The sequence below is a fragment of the Parasteatoda tepidariorum genome, chromosome 3, assembly GCF_982258835.1.
Source record: "Parasteatoda tepidariorum strain Cologne lab strain chromosome 3, Ptep-v5.0, whole genome shotgun sequence".
In the NCBI taxonomy this organism is placed as follows: Eukaryota; Metazoa; Arthropoda; class Arachnida; order Araneae; family Theridiidae; genus Parasteatoda; species Parasteatoda tepidariorum.
The window spans coordinates 36,939,547-36,960,213 of record NC_141757.1 but is presented as its reverse complement, the minus strand read 5'-3'; the positions used below and the strand labels follow the sequence as shown (position 1 = coordinate 36,960,213).

The window sequence follows — 20,667 nt, the reverse complement described above, 5'->3', positions numbered from 1 at the left end:
GAATTGCATTGTTCTATATTTGTAAAGAAACCTGTGACCATTTCGTCTGACAATCAATCTGCAATTGATTGGTTGAATAGTGCAAAATCATCTTCTAGAACGAGACATATCAATTTGAAACTTCATTACGTAAAGGATATAATTGGCAAAATTATTAAAGTAGAGTATGTGCAAACGGACGAAATGATCGCAGATTTCCTAACTAAAGCTGTAACTTTTGACAAGCTCTCTTGGACTGTGTCACAAATAAATTTAATTGATTAATTATTAATAAGTTTAAGTTGTATGAGAAATTAGTATATTTATGTTTTATATTTTGTGGAAAAATGTGTATTTATTCGCAGGGGGAGTGTTGTTAATATGCAAATAAAATCTCATTTTTCCTCTCCTTCTCAGTTAAGTTGCGCGAGTTGCGTGATGTAATACAACGACTTCCCGATAGGGGAAATCTATTATATATAATTCTCTTACGTGGTTCCCAAATTTTGGCTGTATTTCTTTTCCGCCGGTGGCAACGTTTGCTTTGTTTTGAAAACACCAAAGCATTCTGCCTTTTAATGATGTGTTTCTGATCTAATATATATAATTCTCTTACGTGGATCCCAAATTTTGGCTGAAGTACTTTGTACAACTAAATAAGATTCTTTTCACAACAGTTAAATATTTACTTTATTTTCTTCATTCATAGAGAAAACAGTCGGCAAAGAATTCTGTTAGGTTAAAAAACATTTCGCTAAAAAAGTAACGAATTCTAAAAGAAATAAAAATTACCAACTTAAAAAATAAAAATGCTGTTGCCAGCCATAGAATTTTTTGAAAGTTAACTTAGCAACATAAATCAAAATGACATAGAAGCGCAACTAGATCAAAATTATGATACCTGAGAGCTTGACGTAACGAATCCTTCAATTCTATAAGTGTTGTATCGCCAAATGCCCAAATTAACAATTGTGTTTTTAAAGAAATTCTATAAAAAGTTTTAAATAAACAACCTACTTCTACAACTGCTTCTTGAAGAATTTGGCTCATTGATTAAAAATACTGTTTTAATTTTACAGTACTAACTTTACTTCTACTTTTATTATTGCTATGACCCTCTTTCATTGCATTTCACAACTTCATGCTAAATTTGAGAACTTTAAGTTGTTTTGTGGTTGAATACTGGCGTTTAGAAATGTGTACATAAAAAAGTAATATTTAGAGGTTAAGAGTTGCCTCAGAAAAATTTGAATTGTTGACATTGAACTTAACAATGGAGACAATCGTTTTTGTGAAAAATTGAATTGTATTGTTGACATCAAAACTAAAAATATTGTGTTTCAACTTAACAATACTACCTTAACTTACACTTTAGAATTGCCTCGGAGAAATTTGAATTGTTAGCAATGACTTAAACAAAAAGTTTTATTTTAACTGACAAATACTATATTATAATTTTAACTTTTTCTATGACTATACTAATTTTCTTACTCTTTTCTTTGTTTTTTATACATCTTTTCTTTAGTTTTATGATAAAATAAAAAACTTATAGTTGTTCTGCTTCTGAACACTGATGAAAACACAAAATGATGGGCTTCATCAACAATCAAAAATATATACATTTATTTTACAAATTCCATACTATTGAGGTGGCGCCCTTCAGAGAATTAAAAATACAAAATTATCTTCATCAAAGCCGATGCTTTACATCCGGCGTTCAGTGGCAGACTACTATTTCATATTGTTTTACAACACATGGCTTTAGCCCTCTGGTGGGAAAGACTTTAAAACAAAACTTGTAGTTACTTTTCTCAACAACTGAAATTTAGAATAGTGTGATTAAGAAAAATATGTGAACTGTTTGCAATTTCAAATTAATATTGAAATGTACGGGTTTAGAATTTTCTACAGTGAAAAGCTTTCGGAACTTCAGTATTCAAAAAAGTATACAAAAACTAGACGTTAAGAACGTATCCAATGAGCGAGCAAAGCGAGCATTGGATTGCGAAGCAATCCGAAATGAATTGCGAAAGCAGTTCCGGGGGTTGGTGAGCGCCAGCGAGCAGGGGGCGAAGCCTCCTAGTAGATATATATTTGTTGTAGAAGCTGACTAGTTTTTTTTGGTTGATTCAGATGTGTAGCACTGTGTGTGCGAACTATTGTTTCCTCATATTATGTTTTAATAAATACTTTATTTGCCGGCATTAGCCTCTGTGTTATTCAACCAAACAACAGAAATAGTTCTTCTACCAGTATTTTCTCTTTTCCCGTACCAGTATTTTCACTTTTCTCGGCGTGAACGTGTTTTTTCAATCATTTTTTCGGCAGGATTTGTGATATTTTTCCAGGTGGATTTAATTTTGGTTCAACTTCTGTTGCCATTATTTTATTACGCAAATTTTTAGTAAGGCATTTAAATAATCTTTTATTAACGCTATTTATTCGGGTTAATTTCATGGTAAATTTTTTTTCTCTCAATCATCTCGCTGTTTTTCTACGCGATTCTATTCAATGTTATTACTACACCCGAGTTTCGAATCACGTATTTAAAATATCATTGTTTGATAATATTTATTTGTGCATCTTTCTTAAGTTATGTTTCCGTTTTTCTTTCGACATTTAGTGCCATACATCTGTGCGTGTTAATTAGATACTTTTATATAATGTTTCTGCAAACTGAAAAATTTGAAAACTGGTGGTAATAACGAATTTTTAAACTTCTCATTGTGCGTTATTTACTTTGTTTAAATTTTTTGTAGCTTAGATTTTTTTTTTTTTTTTTTTTTTAAAAAAATGAAGAAATTTTTTTTTTTTTTGTTTAAAAAATTCATAGGCTCTCTAATAATTCAAGAAATAGAAAATAACAAATAAATATTAAATCTCATTATATCTGAACGCAACGAAACTTCGATGTGAGCGCGTGTCGACCAATATACAATGTATCTCATTTAAATTAAACATGCTCAAAAGCGTACGTAATTGCTCCTTCTCCCCTTGATACTAAAATAATTAAAACAAATAAATTATTTAAATCTTCGTTAAAAAAATATCAAGGGTACTTTTTAATTCTTGAATATATTCATTTCTATTTTAGTTACCTTAATTTACTTTTACATTTTAAGCTTCCTTTAAAAATTGAACAAAACTATCTATTCCCTTCATATGTATACATACAAAAATTTTAATTCAATCGACAGATAAACTAATATAACAAAATTTATAACCAAACAGAAATGTCAAGCTTATAAGCGTTAATGTCTTCAAACATTCAAAAAAGAAATGCTTACAATCCAAGGATATTTTCTGTAATCTTCAACTATTTCTCCATTAATAATGCGCTCATCAGCGAAATCAGATACACCGCATGCTGCAAAATTTAAGTAGGAAAAACTAATTAAATTCGTTACTTTTGCACTGTGAACAAGAGCTAACAGTGACTTTCAGAATAATAGAAGAAGACTTTTAGGTTAAGAGTTAAAATGGGACAAACAGATTGTCAAATTCTGTTTGGTTTTAATACATACATTTTAATGTATATTATTTTGGAGTGGAAATTTTTGAAAGGAATGTTAGAATTTTGCCCAAAGAGTGGTAAAAGATCATAAACTAGAACTGTTTTTCAGGCATTTTAATAACACGTAATAGAAAAAGCGAAATTATTTATTACGACCAAGCAATAGGAATTTTTTATTTTCTATAAATTGAAATAGAAATTTGTCTTGTTAAAAAACTGTGGATAAATCTTTGATATTTGCTATTAACGCTATGTTCAATCATAGTTTGTTCGAAATCAAACTTGTTTTTGAAAACAAGTTTAAACTTGACAATGTTTCTTAAAAAAATAAAAATAAAAAATTTGATGTGGTTTACACTTATTTCACTGAAGGAAAAATCGAAAATCATGCTACAAAATATTTTTTTATAAAAAATAAATACATAAGTTTTTAAATATGTTATATTTTATTTTAAAAAAATGAAACAAATACCCAGAATTTTAAAGAATAAAACAAAATCAGAAAAACACCTGAATTTGATTTTTTATTTTATTTTATTTTTTTAAGAAACATTGTCAAGTTCTAACTTGTTTTCAAAAATAAGTTTGATTTCGAACCAACTATGATTGAACATTGCGTTAGAAGCAAATATCGAAATCACATTCAGGTATTTTTCTGATTTTGGTTTATTCTTTAAAATTCTGGGTATTTGTTTCATTTTTTTGAAATAAAATATAACGTGATTAAAAACTTATGTGTTTACTTTTTATAAAAAAATATTTTGTAGATTGCGCATGATTTTTGATTTTTCATTCAGTGAAATAAGTGAAAACTACATCAAATTTTTGCTTGTACATGGCGCACTAGAATTTTACTTCTTTTCTATTCATTATTGTTTCTCTTATGGCAAGCAAAATACTATTTATATGTTATGATCCTTAAAATATAATTGCGTGTTACATTGTAAAATTATTAGTTATTTATTTCAATACCAACATATTTCATGTGCAAAAATCGCTTTGCAAAACTCAAAACATTTTTGAAACAGAAAATGCAATACTTGAAAACCAGGAACTTAAAATCAACGAAACTTGCGGCGTAGTAAAACTTAAAAGTATTAAGGTATTAAAATTATATTCCTCACATGTAGACAAGAAACGGAAAGATTTTTTTTTCTTCCAATTTCTTACACGTTTCCTCGTACATTTTATTGTCTTTTTTATGTTATTTTCATTTTTATTATTTTTCTGTAGTTTAGTGGTTGTCAAGAATTTCTTTTACCAGCCGATTTTCTCCATATTTGTCCCGTTCTGTGAATGTAAGTACCATATATTAAATGATTTTTTTGTGATTATGCTCTATTAAAACGTGTTTCGTTTTGACTTTCGGCTGTAGTTCATTAATAGTACTGAATCTGATAAAAAAAAAAATTTTTAAAAATAGTGCGTGGAGTCCTTCCGCGCGGAAGAAGTTAAACTTCGCAACCTGCGACGTTAATTGTAGAAGAATCAGCAGTCGTAGAAGGATCACTAGTTCTATTCAACGACTCTTTTTCCTGCTCCGCTCGCTTCCGTGCTCTGTAATCACGGTAATATTGTGCATTTTTACCTCGTGGACCTCTTGAACCAGTGCTTGTGGTTGCCTCATCGTCTCGCCTTGGAAAATGTATTTGTATTAATAATGAATGTGAAAGCGTCATAATGTAATTTCAGAAGAGAAAACCTAACAATCAATTGATATTCACAAGAGACGTACTCTGACATAACCTTAAATCCGTCGCATTGTCCGAATTTGAAAATAAAAAATACTACCCAATTGGGTATACTATAGCATACGTCACCGATCGTGTTATTCCTACTAAATTTAACTAGTGCACAGCATTTTCTGCGAACCTGATTTCTAGCAACAAGTAAAAGCATCAAACGAAGTGTCTTGTTATAAGTCGCTACTCGCCAGGTTGGAATTGTATTAGTCTAGTTCCTTTGGAAATAATTTATATTGTTGTTTTACCGAAGTTTATGAATTTAGTAAACATATTTAAAACTCAGTTTATTAATTAAATTAAAAGGTAAATGTTATTCCTAGTAAGTGGAAGTAGTTGTGCTTTTTTCATATTATACCCAATTAAATTATCTGTGTATCAAATCAAACTAGAAAAATATTTATAGAAAAACAATATTTTTATGACTTTTGTTATTTTTATGCTAGTGAGAACCAAAACAATATGGAAATGAATGAGGGAAAACTGGATCCTACCAGGTGATTTCCCGGCCAATAAAAATGTAGCTTTAAACGTTTAACGCAACCTTGTTGGAAGCCGCATAAGAAGTATAACTTCAACAAAAAAATTAACTCACGACATTCATTGAAATGACGATGATGATGAGCAACCTTGTGATGTTTTACAGGATGTGCTTTTCCTTTAACCTGAAAAAAGTAAAATAAAAAGTAAATAGAAGAAAGCTGAGTAATGAGAGAAATGCAATACACTCACTAAGTTTATAGTATAAATGCTAAAGTAAACACGCGAGATGGAAACATTAAAGAAATACTTTATTTAACCTTCAAAAGTAATTTTAAACATAAATATAACCATTACATAATCTGAGTTTTCTTATTCGTCATGGCGGCATTACAATTTCAGGTTATATTTGAAGGTGCCCCTTGATTCTCGCCAAGTTGTGATAGCGGTTGATCGCCAAGCTGGACGATGTTGAAACTTAATCGTGATTCTGATTGGTTTAGATTTTAGCGTTATTTTTAAATGTTCAACGGTATGTGTAATTTAACGGTATATGTAATATGCAACGGAATATGTAATAAGGTACGTTAGTTCCACGTTGGATACCAGCTGGTAAGGTTATTTTTGCTTCTGGTCCTAAAAATGACTATAGTAAATAAGATAAATCTTAAGTTTCTGTACGATTTGAATAACAATGGAAAAAAAAGCAGTGATTGACTGGTGTATGAATGAAGGTTTAATTAGTAATAGATATAAATGTCCTGTTTGTGGGAGTTGTTTTTTTCCTTTTCTTTCTGTGCTTACTCCATTAATTTTTGTTTCGATTCAAAATGCATTTTATTGGGTTTATTAATTTTGCTTACATTGTGTTTATTGCAATTTTATAAAGTTTTGGCCGATGTTTGTTGAAATTTTCCAATGTTTTATTGAAGTATCATTATGTTTTAGCCGCAACTCCTGTTACTACGGTGTTCCACGCAAACAGGAATGGCGCCAATCATAAGTCGCCAATTTCGCCAAGGGGCACCCTCAAGTGTATTTTTAGCCAATTTCAATGCGTTAAAATTTATTAAACTCTAATAATAAAACTTTCTGTTACGAAATATTAATGATGAATATTTATTTTATTTTGCATCTATTTTCAACGCATGTCTTTAATTTTCTAAATGTATATTATATGTTTTAAATGAAATATCAAAAAATTTATAAAAATAATCTGAATTTTTAATAGAGTGAAGTTGGGCTTCTAAAGCGATTAAATGCAGCGAACTTACATAAATTATATGTTTGGATACTCTTATTTGAAGAATATATCAATAGCCTATATCAAGCCTAGATTAATTTAAGACCAAGGCAAACAATATTTCGCCAAAGCTTAAAAAGTTAAATAAAACTGATTGGCAATCAAAAGTTCATTTTAATGAATAATTAAATGTGCCATGTGAATGCGAAGGCTGGTTTTACTTTCTAACGTAAGAACTTCTTTACTTGATTATGATATCTTTTAGTTTATTAACAGCGTTATTAAGCAAATTTGTTTTTGCCTTAAATTATATTATTTACTGTTTTAAATCTGTGTATCCCATAAAATTAAGGAAATTTTTAACAGTTAAAGTTCTTTTCACTTTGGCGAAAAACAATCCTTACGAATAAAATTAATTGTCTCACAATAAAACGCTTTACTTACTAACGCAAGGACAAATAAAAGTTGCAAAATTTGTTTTAATATCCAGTAATAGCGTAATTGAGCAAAATGGCATATTTGTCTTATTTAAAATTTAAGCACATGTTACACTAAACATTTTAATAACAAATAAACCTTGATACCCATACTGGTCAAGATATCTGAGATTTCCCAGATTGGTCAAGAGATCTGAAAGCGTGACCACAGAAGAGGTAAAAATAAAATCGGAAGCAGTTCGTAATTTGAAAACAGGTCACCTGGGAAATTTCAGGTCAGTAAAATGGATATATCTATAATAAATATAAAAAATTATGTAAGAAATTTTAATTCCCTGAGGTCTAGATAGATGACGCACTCTAATTAAATAACTTTTTTGAAAAATAAACACATTATATGTGTAAGTAAGGAATAATAGTAGCGAATCAGGGTTTTTTTCGGGGTAAGGGGAGTATTAGAATCAGTAAAAGAATCAGAAATCATAGAAAGGAAAACTTACATATCTGTTTTACTTTAACTGCGATAAGCACTATCTATTTCAAATCTAAGAAATAGGAGAGAGATCAAAATATTTATTTTAATTAATAGTATGACAAGTTTTATATCGTAAAACAACAAATATATCTTTTTTCCTAGAAAAGCAATAAGAATAAACAATTTTATGTTTAGAACAAATGTAAAAAACCTCAAATATTTTAACTAATATCGGCATACGTTATCACAATCCAAAAATGTATTACATTTTTTTTAAATAAAAACAAATTTAATTTTGTGTTAAAAGCAAAAGGAAAAATAGTTTACAGAAACCCAAAAGAAAAGGAAATTGAGAATTTATGTTTTTATTTAGGTATTTAGAAAGCAAAGTTCAGCTGCTATTTTAATACGATCAAAGGTCTTTATAAAATAATCTTCAGTTCGTTTGCATGTGTACACCTGTTTATCATTAATAACTTATATAGTAAATTCCTTAAAAATGAATATTACAGATATATACAAGAAAGAAGCAAATTTTTTATACTCACACATAAAAATATTGTAAATAACAAGATAATACGTAAAATTTGCATGCTTAAAAAAAATCGAATGGCATGAAGCTTTTGAATAAAAGATTTTATGAATTGCTTTGTTATTTTAGTCTACTCTCCTATTCCAAAATTCAATTCCCATGAAAAATCATCTTATCCATTGCAAATTTTCTTGGAACTATTTCTGTTGGCCTTGTTGATTTATATTGGCAGTAATTTTAAACGACGTGAAAGTATTTTCAAATAAATAAAAAAAATAATAATAAATAACTTTAAAAATTTTTTTACTGTTAAAATCACGAAACAAGTATAATAATGTTGAATTAGAATACACATTGTATAAGACTCATTTTTGTAATAGTGCCTTCTGGGTTTTTCGTTTCTTATAGAAATAGCGATAAATTTAAAATTGTAAACTAGATTACAAGACCTTTCTAATGGTCATTTGTCTTTACTCTTCGGTGACACATTCTTAGTATAGTGGTCAGATTTCGATTGTTAAAAATCTGATAGTTAAATAGAAACATCTAGCTTTCAAAAATATATTTAAAATTCAAGTTCTCAGGAACCATTGTAACGATTGCACTCAATTTTTGTGCTCTGCTTTATAAAATTACACTCTTAAAAATTTGTATACCTTGCAGTTCAAAATATTTTCGACTCCTATTATATAAAATATTAAAAAATGATTATTACTATAAAAATCATTTTTTGTTAAAAATTATAATTGTATAAAAGAATTTAATAATTGCGTGCAAGTAAATTTCCCTTCGCTTTAAAAAAAATTTCCAAATATGAAAAAGTACGCAAAAGGAAAAAATACCACTATGGCTTTTTTCTTATGTTTTAAAATGAAACATCATGCCATTTTATAAAGATAGACACCAATTTCAGACCGGTGTGATAACTAGTTATTTTGTTATTAATAGTTGAAATCGCTCGATTAGCCCCGCCCCCTAAATCGCTGCTAGGTTTCCTATCTGCTCTGATGACGTCACGATACAGTACAACCACAACTCCCATCATGTGAAACGGTGAAAGCATATGCCGCTCCGAGTATAAATTTTAAAAATTGGCTCCAAGCAAAAACTACAAGTGTTGCATTGTACCATGTGCAATAGTTCTACATTAAACACGCCAAATAAATTATTTTTTAGTGTACCAAAAGAAGAAAAAAGACAAATTTGGTGCAAAGCCATCAAACGCGATGAAAAAAATAACTTGCAAATTGTCTGCAACTACTGCATTATACTGTTGCTAAGACCATTTTACAGTAACTTACTTAATTATAATTTAATTCTATAAGATTGTTTTTCTGATTGATAAGCTCCTCTGAATGAATAATTCATTATACTGAATTTTAAAATGTTTTTGAAATGCTGTTCAGATCACTTTCTTTTTTTCTTTTCTTTTTTCTTTATTCTTTAAAATGAAAGAATTTTATTCTGACATAACAGTTGTGTACAGGTTCTTTTTTTAAAAGTTAAAAAATAATTTTATTTTGAAGAAAAAATTATCAAAGTTAAAATAAAAAAGGATAGGGTTTAGCAATATTCACATTTCTTCAGCAAAAAAAAAAAATCAAGAAAATATTTTAGAAGTTAATAATAAAATGAATTTTTTTTAAAAAAATTACCTAAATTCCAGGTCATATACCATTTATTCCATTCCCTCTAATTGGGATCCACTCATTAAATAAAAACTTTCAAAACAGTTCAGACTTTTATATATAGACAAATATAAATAAAAATGAATCAGTATAAAAAAATTAAAAATGAATTTATTTTTTTCTAAAGTTGTTGAAAAAAAAAGTAGTTTCGATTCGAAATTTATTTTTTCATTCCTCAATTTTACTTCATTATACTGAAGGGTTTTGAGTTAAAAAATAATTAATTAATTTTATCTGGATGAAAAAATTATGAAAGTTAAAATGAAAAATGATAGGGGTTTAGCTTTATTTATATTTCTTCAAAAAAAAAATCAAGAAAATATTTTAGAAGTTAATAATAAAATGAATTTTTTTAAAAAAATTTACCTAAATTCCAGGTCATATACCATTCATTCCATTCCCTCTAATTGGGATCAACTCATTAAATAAAAACTTTCAAAACAGTTCAGACTCTTATATATAGACAAATATAAATAAAAATGAATCAGTATAAATAAAGAAAAATGAATTTATTTCAAAAGTTATTGAAAAAAAAGTAGTTTCGACATTTATTTTTTCATTCCTCAATTTTATTTCATTATGCTGAAGGGATTTGAGTTTTAAAAAAAAATAATTTTATCTAGAAGAAAAAATTACGAAAGTTAAAATAAAAAATGATAGGTGTTTAGCATTATTTACATTTCTTAAAAAAAAAATTTAATCAAATATTTTAGAAGTTAATAATAAAAAAGAATTTTTTAACACATTTTATTTACCTAAAAACTTATAATTCCAGGTCATATACCATTCATTCCATTCCCTCTAATTGGGATCAACTTATTAAATAAAAAACTTTCAAAACAGTTCAGACTTTTATGTATAGACAAATATAAATAAAAATGAATCAGTATAAATAAATAAAAATGAATTTATTTCAAAAATTGTTAAAAAAAAATGTAGTTTCGATATTTATTTTTTCATTCCTCAATTTTATTTCATTATGCTGAAAGGTGCTCACAAAAATTTTCTCAAGGAGGAGGGTGCAACTGATATACACTACATATATATTTAAACTATATAATAATAATATAAGCATGAAAGAAAAACAATTTTTTAAAAATGCGGTTCAAATTAAAACGCCTTTGTAACACATTTTTAGATAGGAAGCTTTGGTTTAACTCCTCCCGTTCGCTGAGATACTGTATCTTGACGTCATAGCAAACCACGCCTCATTTGTGTCACGTGAAGTTAGTTTCGTTTTGGGCTAATTTTAAGTTAAGTTTTTTTTAATATTCGGGTCAGTTTTTTAAATTCTGAATTGATTTTAGGGAGTTTTAAGATATAAACTATTCAAAATAATCAACATTCTGCGATTACCCGAAGCATGCAGGTTCCTCATTAGGGCCACATTTCTCAGACTGTGGCTCTCCTCTACATTTTGTGAATAGGAAATCCGAATCCGCCGAAAAAAGGTATGTTTATTCTGATAAATTACGCTTATATGTCTGATTTTGTATCTTAAAATATTGTCTTCACTAATCAATTTGAGATCAATCCCTCGAACCATTAAGATTGAGTCCCAGAATGTGAAGATCCGATTATGAAATCAAAAGTTATTTGGGTTTTTTTAAAATTTATTTATTCTTTTTTTTTTCTTTTATTGTCGTGCCGTGCGTAGATTTTTACTGTTAATTTTCACTACTAGCTAATGTTCTCCTTCATTTTCTCTCCAAGTTGAAGTAGATGCAATTCAAACTGTACTTCCTGCTCTAGAATAATAGTAAATTACATCACTATTTTGAAGTACAGCTGGATCGCCAGTTTTTTTGAAACAATGGTGGGCCAAGCTTGTTTTCGTAAATGAAATGTATGTACACCAAATCAGTTGAAGAATAATCATTACCAAAAGCACGCAGTGTGCACTTCTGGGCGGAGCTTTGGGTAAAAGTGTAGGCGTTACTTTCATTGACTAATAATGAAAAATAATCTATATATAAAAATGAATGTAATGTGCGTGAATGTATGTCTTTTATAGACTCCTAAAACATCTGACAGAAAACGATGAAATTTCGTATACAGATTGTTTCAAGCACGAGGAAGGTCACTGTCAACATTAGAACATTCTACGAAAACTAATTCAAACTACTTCCTGCTCTCTCCCCAATCATCCGTATAATATGATGAATAGGTCCAAAAAGAGTCCATGTGAGGCCTCAGATGTCCTATTAAATTTTCATTACTATGACTCGACATATATTCTATATATTTATACTTTAGGTGAATGAGTTAATGACCCATGTCAAAAGAATGCTTAAATAAATAAAACATATAAGTATGGGAATTCTGTTTCGAAGTTTTGATATGGGCTTTCTACTAGTTTTCCTCTCCTACGATAAAAGACTAATTTCGATAAAGCTCGCTTAAGTCGAAAATACTGAGCTCTTACCCTCATCCTCGTTGGAGTAAATTCCTTTAGCTCTATGATTGCTTCAACTTAATTAGCTTTACTTTATACAATAACTTCGTATAATAAATATTTTTCACTGTTGAATACTGAAAATAACGCCTACGTTTGGCTCAAAGCTTCGCTAAGTATTAAGAACTGCATGGTTTCAGTAATAAATATTCTGAATCTCTTGACTTTATATAAATTGTAGCAGAGTACTTGCCCGCGAAACGGGCATCTCACTTCTTCATCTGATGATATGATATAAAAGTTGAGACTAAATGGCTTGGCAAAGAAAAAGATTCGAGTGTTGGCTTTGAAGCCTCTGTTAAATTACAGTCAAATCTGAGTATGAGTTAAGTTAAAAGCTGAGGGTAATTCATAGTCTGATAATTACGGGGGAAGTCCCTTGAGTCAATAACAAATGAAAAATATAATATGTACAGAATTATATACAGTGAAATATGAAAAGTATATATATTTACATTATTTACAAATTGTGTATCTCTGCTAAAACAATGACCCGGTTGTTACGAATTAATTCTTTTTGGCGGCGTCAATTCGTCGCCAATCAAATTATATTTTTTTTTGTCAGTTGTTCTCGATGCACTCATGCCTGAAGGAGCATTTCTTGAAAGCTCCTATTTCTTATATTTTGTTGTTTTGTTTCAGTCTAATTATTATTTGTTTCATTGTTAAGTTTATTAATAAATATAGAAGCTCATATTAATTGTTTTCTTACAGACCAGGGCATCAAATGGTAGAGATATACGCATATCCCGAAACTCGAAATAGATTTTCTATCATTTTTTGGACCTAGAAACCCGGAAATTTTGGATTTTAATTTGTGCTTCATTCTGGATTAATTATTTTCTTGAAATTTTAGAAAACTTGAACTTACAGGTACTGTACTTTTATTTATTTACAATCTCGAAATGGAAACCATTGATAAACTTAAAGCAAAACGAAAGATTGCTAGAACTAATTGTACTAAGTTAATTACGAAAATTGACACATTTGAACAGAATCTCAATTTTGAAGATGAAATTCATCAGAAACAATTATCAGAATATTTACTAGATCTCGAAGAAAAACGAACTGAGCTAAAAAACCTTAATGAATCAATTGAGGAACTAATCACGGATAATGATGTTTTTGAAACAGAAATTAAAAATTCTATGGAATATGATGAAAACATAGGTGACTCCAAAATGAAAATTAAACTGTTGTTAGCAAAGTTTAAAATAAAAGAATCAGTTGGCACTAATAATGTTAATGTTCCAAATGTTAATGTTTCGAATGTTAATGATAGTAAAAATATTCCGATTTCTATTAATTTGCCTAAACTTAACATTCCAACTTTTAATGGTGATTCAACTACATTTTTAGAATTTTTTAATAGTTTCAGTCGTGCTATAGATTCTAATGAATCATTAAGCAATGTTAATAAATTTATTTATTTAAAATCTTTTCTTTCTGGGGATGCTTATAAAACTGTAGCAGGTTTCGCTTTAACAGAAGAAAATTATAAATCGTGTTTGTCCTTGCTAAAAGATAGATATGGAAAATCGGAACATTTAATTAATTGTTTTGTAAACAAACTCTTGGAAATCGAACCAGTTAAATCTTCTTCAAATATTCAGGGACTTAGGCATTTGTATGATGAAAGTGAAATCAGTATAAGAAATTTACAATCTATGGGTGTAGCATCAGATAATTTTGGTCATTTATTAATTCCGATTTTATTAAAACAATTGCCCCATAACTTAATAGTAGAATATCATCGTAAAAGAGATCATAATAAATCGGGCGATATTAGTGAATTAATGAAATTCATAAAATTTGAAATTGAATCTCGAGAAGCAGCTAATGCAGTTTCTGTGATTTCTATGAAAACTCACGAACCAGCTAGATTAAAAAACGAAACTAGATATCCTAAAAACAGAAATATTCCTACATCAGCCGCTTTAAATACAATTGTTAAAAATTCTTGCATTTTTTGTAATTCATACTCGCATACAGGGTTAAAATGCAAAACGTTTACTGATGAGCAGAAACGTTTTAAATTAAAAAAGGAAGGACGCTGTTACAAATGTTTTTATAAAAACCATTTGCTAAATCAGTGTAAAGTTAAAATCAAACCTTGTGAAATATGTCAAAGTTTTCAACATAATTTATTGTTTTGCCCAAAGTTAAAAAGTAACAATTTATTACAAACTTCTCCCCCAGATAAAACCGAAACTATTCAAATTCAAGAGAATCAAGCGGTTATGTCTTCTGTTTTCAAACCTAATCAATCATTAAATAATACTACTTTATTGCAAACTGCTAAAGTTCATGTCGAAAATGGATCTAAAAAACTAATAGCTCGAATACTTTTTGATTCTGCTTCTCAAAAATCTTTTATTCGAAAAGATTTGGCTAAAGCATTAAACGCGAAAAGTTTAAGAAAAGAAAAACTTTTTGTTTACACATTTTCAAATCGAAATCCTTCGGAAAAGGAATACGAATGTGTTAATATCACATTACGCAGTAGGTTTCCCCCCTACTCAAGTATAAATATTGAAGCATTAATTACCGAGGAAATATGCGCTGCTCAATTATATTCAGAATTTGATCCCCAATTAATAGAAACTTTACTTTCTCAAGGATTTAAAATCGCTGATTCATGGGATGATAAGAAACCCATTCAAATATTGTTAGGTGCTGATTTCTTATATTCTACTGTAAAGGGTGAGTTATTGAAAATAGGCAATAAATTATTCCTTCAGCCGACGTTGTTTGGAGATTCTTTAGTAGGACAGGTGCCAGATGGTCCGTTTAAGGGTGCGGCTTCTTGTTTTAACATTTGTTGCACTTTAGCAGATACAACTGTAAATGATTTGTCATGTTTATGGAATATTGAATCATTTCTCACTACTAAAGAGTTAAGAAATAAAATGAACTCGGATCATCTAATTAATTTTGAAAACAAGTTGCGGTTTGAAAATGGAAGATATGAGGCGCCGCTTTTATGGAAATCTGAGACAGCTCGTGAAAATTTATGCGATAATGTTGAGATCGCGGAAAAAAGATTTTGTTTACTAGAAAGGAGATTTAACGCTGACGAATCTTTATTTGAAAGATATAATGAAGTTATGAAAGAACAATTAAAAGAAGGGATTATCGAAACTTGTAATTCTAATTGTTTTGTGGGCTATACAATGCCGCATAGGGATGTTTTTAAAGAAAATGCATCCAGTACAAAAACAAGAATAGTTTATGATGCCAGTAGTAAACGCGGAAATAATTTAAGTCTTAACGAATGTCTTATATCCGGCGATAATTTATATGCTAATCTTGTAGATATAATTTTAAAATTTAGGGAACATAAAATCGGATTTTGCGGAGATATTGCTCGAGCTTTTTTACAAATACAAGTTTCGGAATTTGATAGAAATTATTTATGTTTTATCTATTATAAGGATTGCGATAAAACTCAACCCCCTACAATGTTTCATTTTAATAGACACTGTTTTGGAGTCACCTGTTCACCTTTTGTTTTGGCAGCAACTATCAAAACTCATATTAAAGCTTATAAAAATGCGCATCCTCTTGCATATGAAATGCTGAATAATTTCCTCTATGTTGATGACCTGTGTTCGCGCATGTGCGACTGCCGCGCCACCCTTTTTTTGTGAAAGATTTATATATACCTTGAGAACTTCATAAATGGCGGACGTAGTCCGTGTGTCTTGAAAAATAAAGTACTACAGTCCATTGAAGACCAGTGTTCTTCTTATTTACGAAATAAACCTTGAGCTATCGACTAGAGTGACCACAAACATGTGGTCCAGTCACCCGGAAGTGAATTAGTGATTTATGGAAATCATTTAAAGTGCATACCGAAACGAACGAACTATGTGTACGATGCTCGTGTTATTTAACAATGGAATTTATATTATCTTTGAGTGAAATTTTTAGTGAGTGACAATAAAAAAGAAGCCGAAATTCTGAGGTAAGAGCAATTTCCCTTGTTTCATTCACTGTGCAAAATTTACTTTGAGTTATTCAGTTTGTCTATTTACATTGAGTTATTTTAGTGTGTTTAAAAAATGTCCCTTAATAAACTAAAAAAAGACGAATTAAAAGTCGTCGCAGACGAGTTAAGTTTAAAAGTTGAAGAAGGGGCAAGAGTTATTGATATAAAGAAGCTAATTGAAAATAGTGAGATTTATAAAAACGATAGTGATTTCGTTCAGAGTTTGATTGATAATATTCTTGAGGAAAAGAAAAACAATTATGAGTTAGAAAAAGCTAAATTAGCTCAGTTAGAGAAAGATAACCTAACAAAAATAGAGCTAGAAAAAATTAAACTCGCTCAGTTAGAGAAAGAAATTGAATTATCTAATGCGCGAAAAGAATCGCACAATTCTTCGAAATCGGAAACTATTAGCGAGCCAGAGCCGCCGCACCGTCTCGAAGATTTAATAAAAAGTATAAAAACCCTTACCATATCCGTTCCCTCTAAACCTGAAGCATTAAATTTGTTTTTCCAATCCCTCGAGAAAGCGTTTAAAACGAAAAATGTGCCCGAAGAATTAAAATCCGAAATACTGCTAAATTTGTTAGGTGAAAAAGCGAAAAATTTAATGATTTATATAAGTGAACAAGAATTAGCAGATTACGATAAACTTAAAGAAATCGTGTTGAAGGAATTTCAACCAACACCTCGAGAATGTATTAACAATTTTAATAAAATGCAAAAAATGCCTCATGAAAGTTATCTTCAGTTTGCTTCACGATTGAGTGCAGCATTCGAATACTATTGCCAATTACGCAAGGTTAGCGATTTTAAAACATTATGCGAGTTAATTATTTCGGATAAGATGTTTGGTCTACTTGACCGAGAATTAATGACTCATATTGCAGTAAGGCAGGGAGAATCATTTTTCAAACCACAAGAGCTAGGAAGAGAGTGCGATATTTATCTTTCTTCCAAGGTTAAATCAAAACAAGATATAAATTATCATTCCCAAAGGAATCGAGACTTCCGTTCTAATAAAAATATTTCTAATGTGTTTTTATCCGAAATAAATTATCCTAAATGTGTCATTTGTAAATCTAATGAGCATGCCTTGTATATGTGTTCGAAATTTAAAAATATGTCCATTAATGAAAGATTAGAAGTAGTCAAGAGTAACAAATTATGTTTTAAATGCTTATCCGCCAAATGTTCCGTTCAAACGTGCAAATTTAAGGATTGCTTTTGCGGTAAACCTCATAATAAAATGATCCACTTTCCAAAAGTAAACAGAAATAATAAATCACCCGCTATTGTTAACCAAGAATCACAGTTGAGTTTTGAATATTCCATCCCCCCTTCCTCCCAAGACGGCGCCAATGGAAATATGTCTGTAGTCGCCACCAGTTATGAAAAAAATAAATTAAACACAAAAACTGTTCTTTTGAGTACGGCTAAGTGTTTTATTAAGGATAAAAATTCCTTATGGCAGGAAGTTAGGTGCTTGCTAGATTCAGGCTCCCAATCATGTTTGATTAATCGCAATTGTTTACAAAATCTTAATTTGCCTTACGAAAAAATGAACACACAGATTTCTTGTTTAAATGATTCAACGATGAATATAAATAGGTGTGTTAGGACTTCGATTTCAAATAAAGATAAGAGTTTTGAAAAGGAATTAACCTTTTTAGTAGTTGAAAAAATAATTGAATTTACGCCGTCGAAATTTCTTAATGCAGCAGTTAAGGTTCCTGTTAATGTTAGATTAGCTGACGAAACATTTTTCATTCCTGATAAAATTGACGTATTGTTAGGCGCGGAGATATTCTATGAATTATTACGGTCGGGACAAATATATTTACACGAATCAGAATTAATTCTACAAAATACCGTTTTCGGATACGTAGCGAGTGGTAGTTTAATTGATTCGCGTACAACCAACGTGCATTGCGGATTAATTTTAGAGGATGATTTAAACGAAACATTAAAGAGTTTTTGGGAAGTTGAAAATTTAGACGTAGGGTTAACGAAAAGTAAAGAAACGACCCTTTGCGAGGAACATTTTGAGCAAACGCATTTCCGTAATAAAGAAGGTAGATACGTAGTAACTATACCCCTTAAGGAAGAACCCTCGTGTTTAGGCGAGTCAAGGGATATTGCTCTTAAACGGCTGAATTCTCTGTGGCATCGGTTATCAAAGGACCAAGAACATTTGAGACTTTACAAAAACTTTCTTGATGAATACGAGAGGCTTGGTCACATGAGTGAAGTTAAAGATGAAGGAGAACCGGAAAGTTCCTATTATATGCCACACCATGGCGTGTATCGTCCTGAGAAGAGTACTACGAAGCTTCGCGTAGTATTCAACGCTTCTAGCTTGACGCATAATGCTACCTCATTTAACGCTATCCAATATAATGGTGGGGTGATACAGGAAGACTTATTTAGCATAATGATTAGCTTTCGAAGGCACACATACGCGTTTCAAGCGGATATAAAGATGATGTACAGAATGATTTTGGTGAACCCTAAGCAGCATTGTCTTCAAAGAATCCTTTGGAAGGATCATGCGAATGGCCCAACAAAAGCTTATGAATTGAGAACTATCACGTACGGCACCGTGAGTGCTAGTTTTTTAGCAACAAGGTGTTTGAATCAGCTATCTCTTGACGAGGGGATAAATTTTCCTCTGGTAGCTCCTCTTCTACGTGACAACTTCTATATGGATGATGTGTTGTATTCAGCACCCTCTCTGGATGAAGCGAAGGAAACACGGCGGCAACTGATTTCAATTCTCGAGAAAGCCGGTATGAGTCTACATAAATGGTCTGCTAGCCATCCGGAACTTTCACCAAGTAAAACCGATTACGACTTTTCGAGCGCCGATGAAATAAAAACTTTAGGAGTCATTTGGCGACCATCAGAGGACTGCTATACCTTCAAAATATCAGTGGATGAGAACAACACCTTTACCAAGCGGTCAGTTCTGTCCACCATAGCAAAACTTTTTGACCCCCTAGGGATAGCCGGCCCTGTCATAGCCAAGGCCAAAATATTTATGCAGAAATTGTGGAAATTGAACATTGACTGGGGTGATCCACTTCCTGCTGCAGAATCTCAGGAGTGGAGCGAATTTATTTCCACGTTGAAAGGTGTGAACAACATTAAAGTTGATAGGTGCATTACAATAGAACAGTCTAAAACAATCGAATTTCATGGATTTGCTGATGCATCGGAGAGTTGCTATGGAGCGGTCGTTTATTGCAAGTCGTTCAACTCTGCAGGTGACATAAATGTGAAATTAGTTGCTAGCAAATCTAGAGTTGCCCCACTTAAAGCCCTAAGTATCCCCAGACTGGAACTTTGTGCTGCAGTCTTGTTGTCCAAGTTAATGAAAAAGATACTTTCCGCATTAAAATTGCAAACAGACAAAGTTTACCTTTGGTCTGATTCCACGATTGTGCTAGCATGGATTCAAAAGGAGCCAACGAGTCTTAAGACATTCGTGAAAAACAGAATTGCACTCATACAAGAACTGACGCTAAAGTCCCAATGGAATCATGTGCCATCCGAGATGAATCCCGCGGACTTGATATCCCGAGGATCGAACCCTGTGAATCTTTTAGAGACAAATTTATGGTGGAAAGGCCCTAATTTCCTTTATGACAATGAGTATCCTAACCAAAACTTTCCTGTGTCGCAAGAACTGAGTATCTTCCAAAGTGAACTTAAAAAGCCTTCAAGCTTAGACATTGAAGGTCCCTTAAAAGCCTTTACATTAACATCCAAAAATTTTGTGCATGAACTAATTGGCTTGAGTAATAATTATTTTACTATAGTGCGTGTATTAAGTTATATTTTTAGGTTTTCTAAGAATTGCAGAAATCCTACTGAAGGAGCTTCAGGACCTCTGAGCAATGAGGAGATCAACGCCTCCGAGCAGTTCCTGTTGAGAATAATACAGAACGAGGAATTTGGATCAGAAATTCGGAGTCTCAAACTGCACGGGAAGGTGTCTCCTACGAGTAAGATAAGAAATTTGAACCCTCTTTTAGATTCAAATGAAATTTTAAGAGTTGGAGGACGTTTTGGTTAACACTGAATTGAATTTTCTTAAAAAACATCCTGCAATACTCCCTAAAAATAGTC

At 30.6% G+C, this 20,667-nt stretch overlaps 3 protein-coding genes across 3 annotated transcripts in view; all 3 read left to right on the top strand.

Annotated features, from left to right (window-relative positions):
- Positions 1–13,048: 13,048 nt before the first annotated feature.
- LOC107445360 (nose resistant to fluoxetine protein 6-like) overlaps positions 13,049–20,667 on the top strand; it is a 107,710-nt gene continuing 100,091 nt past the window's right edge. The window contains exon 1 of the mRNA XM_087159088.1: positions 13,049–13,418. The gene's annotated coding sequence lies outside the window, so the exon portion shown is untranslated. The remainder of the gene's footprint in view (positions 13,419–20,667) is intronic.
- Positions 13,451–16,195, top strand: LOC147813745 (uncharacterized). The gene is made up of 2 exons (XM_087160075.1): positions 13,451–13,715; positions 14,745–16,195. The coding sequence occupies exons 1-2, from the start codon at positions 13,451–13,453 to the stop codon at positions 16,193–16,195; spliced, it is 1,716 nt and encodes a 571-aa protein (XP_087016201.1).
- LOC147813744 (uncharacterized) lies at positions 16,610–20,614 on the top strand. Its single transcript, XM_087160074.1, has 2 exons — positions 16,610–20,316; positions 20,383–20,614. Exons 1-2 carry the CDS (start codon positions 16,610–16,612, stop codon positions 20,612–20,614), a joined length of 3,939 nt encoding a protein of 1,312 aa, XP_087016200.1.

Coding starts and splice junctions, on each gene's coding strand:
- LOC147813745 (XM_087160075.1), top strand. CDS start 13,451: ATGGAAACCATTGATAAACTTAAAGCAAAACGAAAGATTGCTAGAACT. Junction 13,716..14,744: donor GGAATATGATGAAAACATAG/GTGACTCCAAAA, acceptor CTTCTCCCCCAG/ATAAAACCGAAACTATTCAA.
- LOC147813744 (XM_087160074.1), top strand. CDS start 16,610: ATGTCCCTTAATAAACTAAAAAAAGACGAATTAAAAGTCGTCGCAGAC. Junction 20,317..20,382: donor TTAACATCCAAAAATTTTGT/GCATGAACTAAT, acceptor TTATATTTTTAG/GTTTTCTAAGAATTGCAGAA.